This window comes from Eptesicus fuscus, chromosome 24, assembly GCF_027574615.1.
Source record: "Eptesicus fuscus isolate TK198812 chromosome 24, DD_ASM_mEF_20220401, whole genome shotgun sequence".
NCBI classification, from domain to species: domain Eukaryota; kingdom Metazoa; phylum Chordata; class Mammalia; order Chiroptera; family Vespertilionidae; genus Eptesicus; species Eptesicus fuscus.
Genome location: NC_072496.1, coordinates 8,072,385 through 8,090,015, shown reverse-complemented (window position 1 = coordinate 8,090,015; position 17,631 = coordinate 8,072,385). Strand labels below are relative to the sequence as shown.

Here is a 17,631-nt window from a genome sequence, read left to right as displayed (position 1 = left end):
GCTGATTAAGGATTTTGGAAAACCAGCATCTCATACATCAGGAGGCTGGAGTTGGGGGGAGAATCACTGCTTTCTACCATAATATACCTCCAGAAGAGAATCTAGTTGTAAAACAGCAAAAGGAAGCTTAGACAGACCCGCTCTAATGGAGTCTGCATTGCGTTGTACTGTTTTACTGAGAGAACAGAACTCTGTGGGGGAAGCATTCTCTCAGAGGGCAATGGATTGAGCTCAGTAGTCACAGAAGCCCCGATGGGCAGTTACTGTAGGTATCAGCCTTGTGTTAACAATGGTCCTCTATTGAAGTAGAGTGCTGATGGATTAACTTGTTGGTTTAAGCCCAAAACGGGTCAGTGTTATTTGATTGATATTCTTTTGACTAAGTCATATTAAGATACAGTTCCTTGCCCTAGCTGGTTTGGCTCAGTATATTGAGTGTCAGCCTGTGGACTGAAGGGTCCCGGGTTCGATTCAGATCAAGGGCACATGCCTGGGTTGTGGGTTCAATCCCCAGTGGGGGGCGTGCAGGAGGCAGTCGATCAGTGATTCTCTCTCATCATTGGTGTTTCTCTCTCTCCCTCCCTTCCTCTCTGAAATCAATAAAAAATTTTAAAAATACATAGTAGTATATAGTTCTAGGATATTACCTTGAAGGGGAAAAAAAGGGTTTTGGACAGTTGCAGATAGGCATAAAAATGAGAGCTCTCCTTGTCTGGTGCTAAAATGCAGCCCTCTGTAGATGGAATTCCGAGCAGGTACGCATCGACCTACCTGCTGGGCTTCTCCATTAGCTGTTACCTTGGAAAACGCGAGGCCAGAGAGACAGGTCTGGGGTCTGGAAGAGTGATAATGGCTGTGTGATGTTACGTAGGCTCTTCACATTGTCCTTTTTATTATTTTCCTCTTAGGCTGAAAACCTTCTCCTTGATGCTGACATGAATATTAAAATTGCTGACTTTGGTTTTAGTAACGAGTTTACAGTCGGGAACAAATTGGACACATTTTGTGGAAGCCCCCCCTACGCCGCTCCCGAGCTCTTCCAGGGGAAGAAGTACGACGGGCCCGAGGTGGACGTGTGGAGCCTGGGCGTCATTCTCTACACGCTGGTCAGCGGCTCCCTGCCGTTTGACGGCCAGAATCTGAAGGTATCGGCTGAATCTGACCTTCACGTGCTGCCCCCACGCAGGATCGTTGTGAACGCCAGTCCTAAGTGCTTTCTTTTGTCTGTTCAGGAACTTCGGGAGCGAGTCTTACGCGGGAAATACCGCATCCCCTTCTATATGTCCACCGACTGTGAAAACCTTCTGAAGAAATTATTAGTGCTGAATCCCATTAAAAGAGGCAGCTTGGAAGTAAGTCGTTTTTCGTGCTGCAGGTTTAACTTGTTGTTTTTATTTTTACATCCTGGTTATCTGAATTTTGATGAGTCTAGGTTTTTTATTAGAGAGAAACTGAAAAACTTCTGTGCGATTCCCTCTTTTTCATTTTCCAGTCTTTAACGAGGATGAACTGTGTTACCTTTCAAAACAATGCAAAATTTGAGCAAAAGCAAGACTCCTCCTTTTTGCCTTTTCTCTGTCCTCTTTGGTAAACCTCAAAATGTATTTTAACACCTTTTTAGCTGTAACTCAGATAATCTTAAGTATCTTATTGATGTCTGGCTAGTACAAGTGATGGTACTGCCATTCCTCCTCCTACTAATAATAACCTCTTCTTAAAAAATGAAAATATAAACTCAGAAGCACATGAGGGGCTTTACAAAAATGGAAACCATTTAAGAAAAGTTATTTCTGCCTGGCCATCCCAAAGTCCATCTCTTTTCTCTGTGCACCTAAGTGTAAGGTGTGTATTTCCATTGCTAATTTGCTTATTACTTCCTCATCATTCATCTGCATGAATTAATTTGTTAGAATGTCCCAGCAAGCAGTCACTTATGTCCATAGGCAGTGGTGGCTAAAGTAAACTTTCTTTTGTGAAGTTTGAAATCCTGTTTGTCTTACTGTCTCTCGTTTTGAAGTGGTTGAATGTTCTGGTTGGCCAAACATAATGTAGAATTTTTTTCCTAGCAAATAATGAAAGATCGGTGGATGAATGTTGGTCACGAAGAAGAAGAGCTAAAGCCGTATACTGAGCCTGAACCGGATTTCAATGACACAAAAAGGATAGGTAAGTATTTAAACGCTGTGAGAGGTGCTGACCCTAGCCTGTAAGTAAGGGTCCTTTAGTCTACCAAAATAGCGTTTCAAAATATAAATAGGAAGTCATTTTTATTTAAAAAATGCCTGATCTATCATTTTTATTTCCCCGGATATACACTAATCATTGCAAATTTCAACTTCCTTAGTTTGTTCTCATGCATATTATAATCTAATTCAAGTGTTGGCAACGGTGATACATAAATTAAAACGATGTAGATAAATCTCATTCTTTCCTTTCAGCAATTTCTAACAGGAGGAATGACTGATTTAAGTATCAGCATTGATCAGACTGATATCAGCAAAACATAGCATGTATTTCAACCAAAAACACAGAGGCCCTGAGCTAATAGGGCCTCTCGCTTTGTGCTTTCTGCGTCTCATCAGTGTCCATCCTCCCAGCCCAGCCCCATGCTGCTGCCAAACTTTGTGGTTTTTTTTCTTTGTTTCTCTCTCCCTTCCCACAGCCTTTAGGAACTCAAAACAGAGTCATCTCAACTGTGCTCCTGTCTGGCTTAAAGACACAGGGAGGAACATTCTAGAGTGTTAGGACTCTGCTCAGGACAACTGTGGAATTCTAGCCTCCCAAGGAGGACTCAACCTGCCTTCAGATCAGAAAGCAAGAGTGTTCAGAGATGGGAGAGACCACTCCATGGGAGGCTGAGGGTGTGCTGAGAGACAGAGGGAGAAGGGATTTTGTGTGTCACACACAGACAGATATTGTGTGTCTGGGTGGACACAGGAATTCAGTTCGGGAATGTGCTAGGCAATGAGAAAGGGAATGGGCCCAATCATATGTAACTCATGATATAGATAGTCTCTGCATGAAAAATTGTGAACATACAGTATCCGAATATACGGTATCCATGTGTTAATAATCCAAAAGTCTTTATAATTGATATTCCACTTTAAAATTTCATATCTAATGTTGGCAAGCTTGGCCAATTTTTGTTCATTTGTTTACTAAAATAAACCCATTTTCATAAAATTTGCATTTTTTTTTCAAATTTCCAGATGTCATGGTCACCATGGGTTTCGCACGAGATGAGATAAATGACGCCTTAATAAATCAGAAATATGATGAAGTCATGGCTACTTACATTCTTCTAGGTAGAAAACCACCTGAAGTAAGTTTTTCACATTTTTAGATTAATATAAATTATTTATTGAGCTAGTGATGGCTAAGTATCTATATATATAAAAGCCTAAGTGACCATTCAACCCTTGGACCAGTAGCTATGACACGCACTGACCACGAGGGGGCAGACGCTCCCACCAGTAGGTTAGTTTGCTGCTGGGATCAGGCAGATCAGGACTGGGTGAGACAGCCTGGACACTCCCTCCCGTGGTCCCACACCAGCCCCGATCATGCACCGGTGGGATCTCTCAGCCTGGACTGCGCCCTCTTGCAACCCGGGACCCGTCAGGGGATGTCAGAGAGCTGCAGGCCAGGCCGAAGGACCCCACGGGTGCACAAATCCATGTACTGGGCCTCTGGTAAGATAAAATGTTAGCAGATATATTCTGTGGGCATCAGAAATAATATAAAGACCCTACCATTTTTAATGTATTAGAATTTAAAACTCAAAAGGTGCACAGTTATGAACCCATTTCATCTCAGTATCCAGAGATTCTATTATGGCCCTAACCGGTTTAGCTCAGTGGATAGAGCGTTGACCTGTGGCCTGAAGGGTCCCAGGTTCAATTTTGGTCAAGGGCATGTACCTTGGTTGCGGGCACATCCCCAGCAGGGGGTGTGCAAGAGGCAGCTGATCAATGTTTCTCTCTCATCCATGTTTCTAACTCTATCCCTCCCCCTTCCTCTCTTTAAAAATCAATAAAATTATATTTTTTTAAAAAGAGATTCTGTTATGAAAAAGCAGGTCTAGTGCCTGAGCCCCAAGGGGTACCATTCACAGTCTAGGCCTTGAGATGGCACCCCCTAGAGTTGTGCACCCAAATGCAACAGCCCCGCCAAAGGTAACGTGGTACCTCTGGGTGTGCAGAAAAGACAGTGACCAAAACAAGAGGAAGTGACAGCATTTACAACAAAATGTAGATCATGTTTTCAATGATTTGTGTAGGTGGGGACCCAGAGAAAGTTGGTCACATTGTACCTTACAGACTGTTAAGTGGCTTTGATGCATTCCATTGGGAAATCTCGAGGCCGGGACAGATCTATCGTGAGCTAGATTTAGGAAGTAGCTGTATGCAAATGGCGATTGAAGCAAATGATCCTTTGTGACGGCAGATATAAGAGTTAAATCGAATGTCAAGAACAGAGCCTAAAACATTGGAGGTTTGTTGAAAATTTGACATCTGTGGGGAGCATTTTATAAAACAGACTGAAGTCATTTGTGGTTAGATAGTACCTGTTAGGGAAGCAGTGCATTCAGCTGACGTATGGTCATTGAGGGTCAAATGAATTAATGCTTCTGAAGCCCTTACAACAGTTCTCGTATGCCCTGTATTTGCTGTTATCTATTACAGTTTCATCAGTATCACCCTGCTGTTTGTCGTTGGCATCTTTACACACGAGTTCAGGATACCCACTGGGATGCCAGGGATTCAGTAAACAAACATCTTTTATGTTAGAGAGAGGGGTAGTGATTCGATCCCCAGTACCTACCTCACTTAGTTCTAAGTAGGTGCAATTTCTTGATCAGAGCCAATAAACCAATAAACTAAACAAAAAAATCCGTGCACCCACATGTGCGTGTAAAGTTAAACTTTTAGATTTTATCTTGACTTTGACCCTTTTTAAAAATATATATATTTATATTGATTTCAGAGAGTAAGGGAGGGGGGAAGAGAGAGAGAGAGAGACATCAATAAGAGAGAATCATCTTTCAGCTTCCTCCTGCACACCCCCTACTGGAGATTGAGCCCGCAACCTGGGCATGTGCCCTGACCAGGAATCAAACCGCAACCTCCTGGTTCTGATCCATGCCGGCTGGGCTCTGTTGACTCTCTTAATCTCAATTTTTCCATCTATAAAGTGCAGATTAATAAATCATAGGTTTTTTGGTAATGATTAAACAAAGTAACCAATATAAAGAGCTAAGCACAGTCTATAACCGCCATTCAATGATTGGTAGCAATTGGTGTTTTGACTAAATTAAGGCTCCAAAGCCTTTTCCTTCCCTTCCTGTTTGCCAGCTTGCAGTTCTGCACCCAAAGTATTTTTGTTTTTTAAGTTCTGACTATTCCTTGTAAGGCTTGGAATAGATGAGGAAAAATCGAGAGTGCGTATCGTTTGCATAAACATTTTAGTGTTTTGAAACCCTGGTGGTCTTTCTTCCTCTTGCAGTTTGAAGGCGGTGAGTCATTATCCAGTGGAAACTTGAGTCAGAGGTCGCGGCCCAGTAGTGACCTAAACAACAGCACCCTCCAGTCCCCCGCTCACCTGAAGGTCCAGAGGAGCATCTCGGCCAATCAGAAGCAGCGGCGCTTTAGCGATCATGGTGGGGGAAAAGTCAAATCAGTGCAAACAGACCGATTCCATCCACACTCGTGTTTTCTAGGCATCATACATTCACACCTTCATGTGCCTGTGTCACCCCTGTCCCCGCAGGCTCTCAGTGAATGACAAATAGGATCCCCTCTGCAGGGACCGACCTAATTTTTGTAATGACACAGTGTCATCTTCCTTTAGAGTGAAAAATACGCAAATAAAGATATTTTTCACACAGAATATTTGTTCGTAAGGAGAAAATAAGTAAATTGTTTTGTAGGTCATTAGGCTTTTTTTTTTTTTTAATTATAGCTGGTCCATCCATCTCCGCTGCCGTGTCGTACACAAAGAGGCCTCAGGCCAACAGCGTGGAGAGTGAGCAGAAAGAGGAGTGGGACAAGGACGGGGCAGCGCGCAAACTCGGCAGCACGACCGTGGGATCAAAGAGCGAGGTGACCGCCAGCCCGCTCGTGGGGCCGGAGAGGAAAAAGGCGTCCACTATCCCGAGTGTGAGTGAACCGTCGGGTCTGTGGCAGCTTGGGGTGGTCATCTGTGGTCAGGAGTTTTGGCTTAAAGATTTTTTTTTTAATGTTTCACAATTTTAAAGCGAATCGTGCATTTCAAGAACATGCAAAAAGGGCCAAGCTTCTCATAAATGCAATTTAGGAACAAAAAGGTAGAATATGAATTATTTACATTACACCGAACCTCACCACAGAATGGCACATGAAACTCTCCTCATTTCCCCGTTGGTAATATGCACTTCATGTTATATTGGCTCATTTAATTTTATGTTTACAAGTAAGGTGTTCGATGAAGGCAGACTCTGTTAGTATTTATAAATTTAGCTCACATCATTCACTTAAAACAGCAAACTAGAAGTTATATAATGGGAGCTAGAAGAGAGATTGAGACATTTTCCTGTAAGGCAGCAGGAAAGACTAAAGAGAGAGAAAAGAACACTAAGATAAATAGTATACAGTGTATCTATTAACTTTCTAGCTAGACCTCACGATTAAACCCATCATAAGCTAATCATGTCTTTTAAAGATCCGTGAAAGCTGGTTGGCCAAACATCGGGAAAGTTTTGTCTGTTGGCATAAGGATTACACAGAAGGGGATTCATCCCTTTTGAGAATAATTTCTGTGCAGTTCAGTACTAGTCACTAGTGAAGGGTGGGGCTGTGGGTCATAAGGAGAATCGGTCCCTTTTTGCTTACGCCTTTTTTCTCCAGAGCTTCTCAGCCTTGGCTTGCCTCTGGCTCAAACCTGAACAGAAAAAGTATCCTCAGAGTGGCACTGCTCATCCCTCAAGCCTTTGACCATGAGCTGTATTCTCTTTAGCAGTACCCTTGGCCAGCCTGCCATGGTCTCTGCCACGGGTTTCCCGTTGGTGCTGATATTTACGTGGAGTTGTTTCTTGTTCTTGGTCTTATGAAGCTGCCTATACCCCTCGCCTGCCCTTGTCCCCACCCCCAGCTTACAGACGAGAATAAAAACCCAGCTTTCCAGTTGCTTCCCAACAACTGCTCGGCTGCTGCCTTGGGGCGGTGAGCTGAAGCTGGGCTGAGTGTGTGCCCCACCTTTCACCCCTACAGTCCGCCTGAGAGAGAGGGTGTGACATAGGGCTCATTCGTATACCTACAGTCCGCCTGAGAGACAGGGTGTGACATAGGACCCATTCTATACCTACAGTCCGCCTGAGAGACAGGGTGTGACATAGGACCCATTCATATACCTACAGTCCGCCTGAGAGACAGGGTGTGACATAGGGCTCATTCATATACCTACAGTCCGCCTGAGAGACAGGGTGTGACATAGGGCTCATTCATATACCTACAGTCCGCCTGAGAGACAGGGTGTGACATAGGACCCATTCATATACCTACAGTCCGCCTGAGAGAGAGGGTGTGACATAGGACCCATTCATATACCTACAGTCCGCCTGAGAGAGAGGGTGTGACATAGGACTCATTCATACAAGATTCTGGTCAATGAAAATCTGACCGTGTGTGTGTGTGTGTGTGTGTGTGTGTGTGTTTTCTGAGTCATATGCAGCTTCCATTTATTTCTTTGACTTTCCACAACTGCAGCGAGGATTTTAAAATGGCTTTTCTTTTTCTTTTTAAAGAACAACGTATATGCTGGAGGAAGCATGGCAAGAAGGAACACATATGTCTGTGAAAGGACCACAGACCGCTACATGGCCCTGCAAAATGGAAAAGACAGCAGGTAAGCGTCACAGTGCCTAGGGGTTCCTCTGTCATTGTGCTACAACCCCCTGCTGATGGGTCAAGAGGGAAGGAAATACAGAATAGTAAGATTGCAGCCAAATCATTCTTTTTTTATATATAGTATATTTTTATTGATTTTAGAGAGGAAGGGAGAGGGAGAGAGAGAGAGAGAAACATCAATGATGAGAGAGAATCATGGATTGGCTGCCTCCTGCATGCCCCCTACTGGGGATGGAGCCTGCAACTGGAGCATGTGCCCTGACTGGGAAACTGAACCGTGACCTCCTGGTTCATAGGTTGATACTCAACCACTGAGCCACACTGGCCTGGCAACAGCCAATCATTCTTACTAGGGGAAATATTTAGGGAAAACAGGAAGTAAATCTCTTAACCTGAGAATTTTCCACTAAAGTCTTTTCTAATCCAATCTTCATAATTTGGATCTCATTCTCTTACATGCCCGCTGCTTCCTTCTTACCTCCTTCCCTCTCCCCCTCCCTCAAGTCATAACTGTATCCAATACCAAAGGCGTGGTTTTTCTTCCTCTACAGAAATGTGGCCATCTCAGCTGATCCTTAAGAACCATGCAATTCTCAGTGTTTTATTTTAAATAATGATAAACCATATTTTTATTATTAAAAAATGTAGCTTCTTTTCACCATGAGTTATAATACAGAACTAGTCATCAATATAATACAAAAGGGCAGGGAGTTCATTCTAATAAAATTCTGTGCTGAGTTCCATCCTTAGTCATTTCAGTAGACTATACAGACCATTCTTACATTTGCTTCCTCTCAGTTAATAGACACTTCATGTCATAGAAATGGATCTCCTTGGACTTAAGGTCCTTTAGGGTAAAAGAATAGTTGGGGATTGATTTCTGACTTCTTATTTTTCCTGTACTAAGCCCTCAGCTGGAGTTTCCTTAATTTGCAACAGTTAACTTATTGATTCATGATCGGAACTGAAAGTGTTTTAATAATACTTCCAGCAATAGTATTTTTGCTATAATTATGAATTCTTTTTGTATAACGGGCAGTGACCAATAGCAACACATCACACCACACTGTGATATCCCTAGTCACAATCATTTTATCCATAAAAATCACTTCAGACCGCCTCCGAATCACTTATAGAAAGAGGGTAAGTGTGGGGTGAGGTCCTTATTTGCCCTGGAAGGTGATGGGAAGTTCACCCGATACATCGTTCCCAAGAACATTGACTTGTCGGTCACTAATAATGCCATTAGTGCTAACTTATTTTAAGTGTTGTAGTCATGAAAGGTGTTAGTCACTTTACTTTAAAAACTGTAGTTCTGAAATGTTAGTGACTGCCGCTCTCCTCTGCGTTCTGTTTCATGTGGAAAGCCTCACGGAGATGTCGGCCAGCAGCTTGTCTTCTGCCGGCTCCGCCGTGGCCCCTGCTGTCCCCTCAGCACGGCCCCGCCACCAGAAGTCCATGTCCGCCTCCGGTCACCCTATCAAAGTCACACTGCCAACCATTAAAGACGGCTCCGAAGCTTACCGGCCCGGGTAACGTGCTGGCTGCATTTCATTTTGTTTGTAATATGTTTTTATTGATTTTAGAGAGAGAAAGGGTGAGGGAGAGAGAGATAGAAACATCAGTGATGAAACAGAAACATTGATCAGCTGCCTCCTGCACGCCCCCTACTGGGGATCGAGCCTGGAACCCAGGCATGTGTCCTGACCAGGAATCCAACCGTGACCTCCTGGTTCATGGGTTGATGTCAACCACTGACCTACACTGGCCGGGCATTTAATTTGTTAAAAAAAAAAGCAAAGAAATAGTAATAAAAAAATTCTTAATGCCCTTAAAGAAAAAGTGGGCATAGCAAGTTCTGTCTAGTTTGGGAGTGGGAGCTTCCTTGGTCATTACTCTGAATAGTGCATCGTGACTTGTCCCAACAGGACCACCCAGAGAGTGCCTGCTGCTTCCCCGTCTGCCCACAGTATTAGTGCCAGCACCCCAGACCGAACCCGCTTTCCCCGCGGGAGCTCCAGCCGCAGCACCTTCCACGGGGAACAGCTCCGGGAGCGGCGCAGCGCCACCCACGCCGGGCCCCCCGCGTCTCCGTCCCACGAAAGCGGGGCCTTTGCCCACGCCCGGCGGGGCACGTCCACCGGCCTCATCAGCAAGATCACCTCCAGATTCGTTCGCAGGTCAGTCCCGCGGGCTCCGGTGTGCGGGGGCCTCGGGGATTATAAAGGAAGTGTGTTTGGGGCTTTTCTTTCCTCTTTATACTGATGTTTCAAAGTGGTTTCATGACATTTCATTAGAGCTGCTCTTTTGCAGAAGTTTGAAGAAAAAATCAAGGAAGACAAAATCTTTTCCCTTAAGAGAAAGAAGAAAAATGGACAAAATGAGAATTAAAAATTTTTTCTAGAGTGGAAAGAGCAAAACTTGACCTCAAAGATGTGTTTTAAAAGCCTTAATTTAGAAAAGGGAATTAAATAGGAGTTTACATTTATCCTTTACACTGCTCACTAATAATAGTTTCCCTCTTTCTCATTCTTGTAAAAAGCCTATATATACAGCCGCATGGATTTCTTATGTAATCCTATATAATAAAAGGCTAAAATGCAATTTGTCCCCTCGATGAGGAGTTCGACCAAGGGCGAGGCCAGCTGGACCCCACCCATGCACGAATTCGTGCACCGGGCCTCTAGTTTAACATAAAATCTTAACCTCAGTAAACACAAAATGAATAGCAAACTTCTGATCGTGTAAAACAGTAAAATTGCACTCCTCTGAGAAAGCAAGCATGAGTGTGTAACACACGTTGATGATACACGTTGCTGAACACAGTGCAGGTTGAGGTAAATTTGATGTTGGGTTCCTGCAGTCCCCTTCCCAAGACCTGCATGCCTGGCTGCTCCTGCGCCTCCTTCAGGTCCTTGCTGAAATGCCACTTCCCCGGAGGCCTCCCCCAACCCTCTCTGTAAAATCACAGCTCTTCCTCCCAGCACTGCGGTCCCTGCATCATTCCTCTGCGTAGCCCTAACGCTCTCCGAAATCATAGATGCACTTTATTTATTTGTCCATTGTCTCTCCCAGCCAGAAGGTGAGAAAAGGGACTTGTTTGTTTGCTTTCTTTTATGCCCAATCTTCTGCTGAATATTGAGCGCCTACCGTGGTGCTTAGTACGACATTCAATAAACGTTATTGGGTGAGTGGATGAATAGTGTGGGAGGCAATTTAAAAAGCAAACGAAAAATTAAGTTGTAGTAAATTCTGGTAAATGCCAGAAGGAAGCAGGTCCTGAAATCGAGAATGAGGTTGAGGCAATGAGGGTGTTCAGACGCAGCCTCCAATGGCAGCTGGCATGGAAGTTTCTAAGGTTCCATGATGCTTATTCATGGTGCTCATATTCGTATCCTCTGAACAGTTTTCTGGGCCGAGGGGGGAGAAGGGGAGGGAGAAGATTGTGATGTTTTGTCAGCAGTTTGGCAGGTTATTTTCAGTGTCTTGGTTTTAAACACATTTCAATCAATTTTGGATTTGGTTAGAGAAGAGAAAAAATGCTGCATTCTCCTCCAAGGTCATTGTCACCGTGTGAATGAACAGCCTTGGCTTTGCTAAAGTGCTTGCGCTTGGGCTGTATCGTCTACCACAAGTGACTTCATGCAGGAAGACGCGCGAGTCGTTGGTTTCAGTCCCGGGAATGAACCTGCTAAGTCCTTTGGCAAGTGGCAGACTGGTGATGCAGTTGCTCTCTCTGCGGTCATAGCATATTGAACTTGGGGGGGAGGGGGAGGGTGTTGGAGGCTTGGAGATAAAGAGAGAATTTCTCAAGGTTCAGGATATAGTCTAGCCTTATTATGTAATATTTTCAACTCATCTCTCACATGATCCATTCTTTCCCCTTATTTCTCCTTCTGAAGTCCCTCCTGGGCTCAAGCTCTGTTTTTCTCTGGTTCTTTCTGCCTTTCTCACTTCCCTTTGGCTAAGGCCTGAAGAAGTGGAACCCACACACAGACACCTTCTGTGACCAGAACTGGGTGTGCTCGGGGTCATTTTGGGAGCCAAGACGCCTCACAAACTTTGGGACCAACCAAGTCGGTGCGCCATTAAATGCTTAGATGAAAAAGTGGGGTTTTCATAGGGGGAAAGGAGAGGAATTGGGCTTGCTGAGCGTTAAGAAAGGAAGGATAAGAATAGGGGAGAGCTCCTCATTCAAGTACTTGGTAACCAGTATTCCAAAGAGGAAGCCGGGGAGTGGCTCTTCCTGGCCCTTAGGAAGACTGTTCTCCAAAATGACCACCTGAGAGAGTTGCTTTCTGGTCTTCGGAAAGCCATTTACACTAGAATCGTCGATCAAGGGAGATGGAGATTATTGTATTATTTCAAAGTCTTTTAAATAGCCTTTAGACCCATTTGCTGTGGGTAGGTTCTCTATACCTACTCTGTAAGCTGGAAATTGCATCACACCTGATGATTTCTTTTTTAATCCTCACCTGAGGATATGTTTTTATTGATTTTTAGAGAGAGAGGATGGTGAGAGAGAGAGAGAGAGAGAGAGAGAGAAACATCCACGAGAGAGATAAACATCCATCGGTTGCCTTCCATATGCACCCCAATGGGGATCGAACCCAGAACCTAGGTATGTGCCCTGACCAGGAATTGAACCCACCACCTTTCAGTGTATAAGACAATGCTCCAAACTACTGAGCCACCCGGCCAGGACAAACCTGATGATTTTTTCACCATAGCTCACTCTTATATAGGGATGCTTAAAACATTAACTTAAAGCTTCAAGTTGATCATTTCCCCCCAGCTGTTTATTAATATTTTGCTATCACCTCTTCACATATTTAAACGGGTTTACAACTTGATACTCCTATGTCAATATTTAATTAACTTTGAAAATGACAAAGTAGTTAAAATTTTGGTAGATTTTTAAAATATCAATTACATTCAACAAAAGGACAATTAGTAGAGTTTTCCTGGTTTTCTTTCACAGGTGGATATCCAGGTAAGATCAATGTTTCTGTTTAAGATTGAGTTCATGTTTTTAGACTCACCCGCTTGGGTAGGCTGTTCGTTTGCTGTAATATTTTATCATGTGCATGAATCGTTAGCTTAACTCCTGAAATAAGTTAACTGCTTATTTAAAAATTGGTACTTATTTTTAGAAATACTTATATGTGTGTTGAGCTTTATTTCTAACTACGAGGTTAATGTGTATGTTTTCTAAAATTGAGCGACTACTAGAATTCTGTTTCATAACAAATACGCAGTTGAATCTTGCTGTTGATAATTATTCAATAGTTTTAACTTTAGATTGAACTAAACTAAACCAAAAAATAAATTACAACTTTAAAATCATGTCTGAGAATTGGAAGATCATGTATAAAAAAAATCCTAACCCGTCACCCAGCATTTCCTCCCTGACAATACCCAGTAGACGCTCAATGAGTGACAGTTCAGTGTGGTTATGTTGAAAAACATGAGAAATAGTATTAGACTTGACGAGTCACAGCAACTGTCACGCTAGAAGTTGGCTCAACAAGTTAATGTTAAAATCATTTCAGATGCAGGTTTTCTTGATCTATTTTTCACTCTTATCATTAAATCTCAACCTTCACTTTGTTTTGAGGGATCCAAGTGAAGGCGAAGCCAGTGGCAGAACAGACACCTCAAGGTGAGGAGCCACTATTAACCCTTCGCTGCCAGGGCCCGTGTGTGCAAACGTGCTTTTGAAATACCGACAGCACTTCATAAACATGAGTAGAACGAATCACTAGCTAGTATGTGTATTTTAAATTTTTATATTGGGACGGGTTTCCCTCATGTTGCCTAGCATTTAGTTACGTATAAGTTAACTAACTGTCAGTTTGTGTTTTCTAAACATGATTTTGAATTGTAAGCTTTGTAGAGAAATGGCCATTCTGTCCTGTAATAAATATGTTGGCAGAAGAATGAATAGATTAAAACGTACTGATCCTTCTCTCACTAAAACGATGTAACTAATATTAGTCTTAAATAGCATAGGTCACTGAGGTGACCAAGTCCATAGGAAGACTTGATATTAGTGATAAACTTCAGGTGAGTGTTCAGCTATTGACCACGCGTGGAAATGGTTGCCTGGCATGCTTTGTGGTTTTTTGACATTTAATACTGGTTTTGTCTTCAACCTGGCGACGGGGCTCAAACTTGAGCACAGTCGGAACTTGATTAAACAGATGGCTGGGTCCCACTCCCAGGGTTTGTGATGGGCAGCCGGGGGGCCTGGGGACCACATTAATGGCATGTCACTACTTGTGCTTATATTTATAAACGGGGGATTTAAGGAGCAAAGGCACTGAATTAGTTTGTGTGAACACATGCCCCGGCTTCCTTCAGGAATAATTTTTGACCAGTTGAACACATGCCTCAATTTAATTTCTACTTTTTAAAATGACTTGGGATATAAAACATCATGAGCTTTGGAAAAAACTTAACTGAACATTCCAAGGTGGTGCGTTTTACAAACTGCGCTGCGTTTATGTGTAGTCCTTATAGTTGCAGTGTTTCTTTATGGAGGTCGGTTCCCGAGTCACACCGGGGAAGGGAGCCAGAGGCAGGCAGGACACATGCTGTTCACTCTCTTCTGCCTGCTCATAAACTCAAAGGACTGATGTCCCTCACGTAGTCATCACTTCTGAGCCCCCTTCTGGAGTCTTCCCCTCTTTTTTTACTAAACTTCTCTCTGAGGCATTGAGTAGCGGATAGTGTCACAGGTGCCTGCTAATATTTCAGTTCATTTGCATGGTTTTGTTTTTGTTTGTTCTTTTGCTTCTGAACCATCTTTTTGAATCCATCCTGTCTCTAAGGTACTTGCTAGTCATTGAATCCGCACAACCACCAGGAAGAAAGTGTCCCATTTTACAGAAGAAACAGTGGGGAGGCTAGGAGGGACCAAGCCAGTCCTAATAAGTCTCTGTCTTTGCAGAGAGATGTGGGGCGTGATGGTGAATGGCATGGGCCCTTGAGCCCAGACCGTGTGGGTTGAGCTGTGTTCTTTTACCAGTTATTGTGATGATCTGTGTGACTTTAGAAGGGTGATTCTACCTCTTCGTGCCCTCGTGGTTGTGAGGGGCCAACGAGGAATTAGCACATGTGAGGCAGGTAGAACAGCTCCTGGCATGGAGTAAGTGCTCGATAAAGGATAGATGTCGTTATTACTGTCAACATTTCCAGGAGCTCCTGAGTTAACCGTTGCCATTGGGGATGCCCTTGAGATACACCCAGAAAATGTCTCATATGTGCCTGCTGTCTGAAGCTCACCAACTTTCCTGGGTGGAACGCAAGGAAAATTAGACTTGAAATAAGATATCTGATTTCTAGTCTTTCTTTTAAGTCATTAGCTGTATGACCTTTAGAAAGTAATGTAAGTTTCCGAGCCATCAGTTCTGTTTTTAAAATGAGTGGCCGATCACGTGATCTCTTGGGTCCCTTCCAGCCCCAGCTTGCTGACCCATGACCTGAGTGTGCGTGTGCTCCTGGTAAATGTCTCTGCTTGGATCTGCACATTCCTGAAGGCCTGTGGCTCAGGGTCAGAGAGCAGAGAGAGAATGCTGGAGAAGATGTTGGGATAAATGCGTTCCATACTTAGTTCATAGTCTTCGGAGATTTCTTTTCTCTACTTATTTCTTTCCTTATTTTTTTTTCAAGCTTGCATAGTTTGCAGAGCTTTGGAGGTTCAGATGCCTAGGAATTAGGGGGGAAGCATGAGTATACACGTATCCCTGAAAATTCATATATAAATGTATACGTGATTATACATTATAGGATAATATTGATATAAAATGTTTAATATGTGTAGATAGTAGTTTATACTTTCAAAGTGTACCACTACTTTAAATCACATGAAGGTGAGATGGGTTAACAAATGAAAATTATAACACCTATATTTGAATAATTGCTCATTAAATGTAATTACAGGGTACTCTGAATCATAAAATCTACTATGTTTACCTCTCTGTGATTCTGTGAAATGGGTTGTCTGGTTCTGTATTATTCATGGGAGATCTACAGTAAGGGAAATTCAGTGAGGTTGATGCGCTTAAGAAATACGTGTCAATCATCTACTCTGGTGCGAAAGCCTCAAGGCCAGCCCAGACCCTGTAGTTTCCAGGAATAGTATGGAGGCCAGTGCGTATGTGGGAGTGAGCGAGGACAGTCGCAGCGGTGAGGGGCGGGGCGAGGAGTTGGGGTGTAGGTGTGTGGAGCCTTGTAGGCTGTTTTGAGGATGTCTTCAGCAAAGCATTGACACGATTTGAGGACCCGATGCCCACACTCCTGTGTGTGGTACGACCTGGCATCTTTACCTCATTGTAATACAACCTTCTTTTTCTTCATTATCAGGTAGAAACAACCCCTCTGTGGCCATTGCTACTATCCTGTCCCAAGTCTTTCTCCTACCCCCCAAAAAAAATATGGAAAAGGGGGGATTTTTCTTTATATTTTAAAATTGTGTACTTACAAGCACAGTGCTAGTGGCTCTCTTTTTGTACAAATGTACAGAAAATGAAGATTGGGCTATTGCAAATTTAGACAGAAAACTGTGGAAGGACCTAAAAAAGTATTCAGTTCTTCACTTCCGGCTGCAAACTCGTTCCCCACAAACAAGTACATTTACGGAAATACGCTATTTTAGATGGAAGTTATTAACAAAGTCAAACAGAGGGCATCCTGGGGCCGCTCTTTGTAACAGCAAGATGGCATGAGCCTATGCACTTGCCTGATGGTAGTCTGCAAAGTAGGCTGTTTTATGGAGCACTGAATTCTGACCCCCGAGAGTTTGTGTGTGTCTCAGTTTCTGTGCTGAATGGAACTTTTCTCTGCGTTCTCTCCCTGTGCCCTGTTCTTCCAGAAGTACATCCGGGGACCCGAAGGAAAGAGACAAGGAAGAGGGGAAAGACCCCAAGCCACGCTCTCTGCGCTTCACCTGGAGCATGAAGACCACGAGCTCCATGGACCCCAGCGACATGATGCGAGAAATCCGGAAAGTGTTAGATGCAAACAACTGCGATTACGAACAGAAGGAGAGGTTTTTGCTCTTCTGCGTCCACGGCGATGCCCGGCAGGACAGCCTCGTGCAGTGGGAGATGGAAGTGTGCAAACTGCCGCGGCTGTCGCTCAACGGAGTCCGCTTCAAGCGAATCTCTGGAACGTCGATTGCCTTTAAGAACATCGCATCTAAAATAGCCAATGAGCTCAAACTGTAAAGGACCTCCGCTCGGCAGGATCAGGGAAGACACATCCGAATGAGGTACAGTTCTCGAATGTACTGGGTAATGCCTAATGCGATGGGCCTGCGAGTCACCCATGTAGAATTTGCCCTTAACACGATAAGGTTATACATAGTTATGAACTGTAAAATTAAAGTCAGTATGAACTATAATAAATATCTGTAGCTAAAAAAATGTAGGTTCACATGTACAGGTAAGTATATTGTGTATTTCTGTTCATTTTCTGTTCATAGAGTTGTATAATAAAACAGATGATTGCTTCAAAACTTGTATAGTTGTCTAGATTTCTGCACATAAATGTACGTTTGATGCTCTGAGTTGAAAATATTCTTCCCTGTTATTTACATTCTGGTGGGTTTTTAAAATTCTTACCTCCATCATGTAATTTTGAAGGTAATTGTGTCCAGAATTGAAAGTGCACAGAAGTAGTCTTTACGATTGTAGCATGGACTTTTAAAAAATTATTTTCAAGTCGTATTGAAATTGGAATCAGA

The 17,631-nt window shown here is 43.3% G+C and overlaps 1 protein-coding gene across 3 annotated transcripts in view; it reads left to right on the top strand.

Moving 5' to 3' along the window:
* MARK1 (microtubule affinity regulating kinase 1) overlaps window positions 1–17,441 on the top strand; it is a 53,763-nt gene extending 36,322 nt beyond the window's left edge. The window contains exons 8-18 of one of the 3 annotated variants that reach the window (XM_008149812.3): window positions 909–1,145; window positions 1,233–1,352; window positions 2,067–2,166; window positions 3,210–3,322; window positions 5,506–5,659; window positions 5,962–6,158; window positions 7,781–7,881; window positions 9,251–9,415; window positions 9,812–10,063; window positions 13,501–13,545; window positions 16,759–17,441. In XM_008149812.3, coding sequence (XP_008148034.1) covers window positions 909–1,145; window positions 1,233–1,352; window positions 2,067–2,166; window positions 3,210–3,322; window positions 5,506–5,659; window positions 5,962–6,158; window positions 7,781–7,881; window positions 9,251–9,415; window positions 9,812–10,063; window positions 13,501–13,545; window positions 16,759–17,113 — 1,839 coding nt within the window. In that variant the 3' untranslated portion in view covers window positions 17,114–17,441. Of the gene's footprint in view, window positions 1–908; window positions 1,146–1,232; window positions 1,353–2,066; window positions 2,167–3,209; window positions 3,323–5,505; window positions 5,660–5,961; window positions 6,159–7,780; window positions 7,882–9,250; window positions 9,416–9,811; window positions 10,064–13,500; window positions 13,546–16,758 lie in introns of those variants that run through there. The other 2 variants (XM_008149813.3, XM_028158045.2) reach the window with 2 other exon arrangements.
* Window positions 17,442–17,631: the final 190 nt, after the last annotated feature.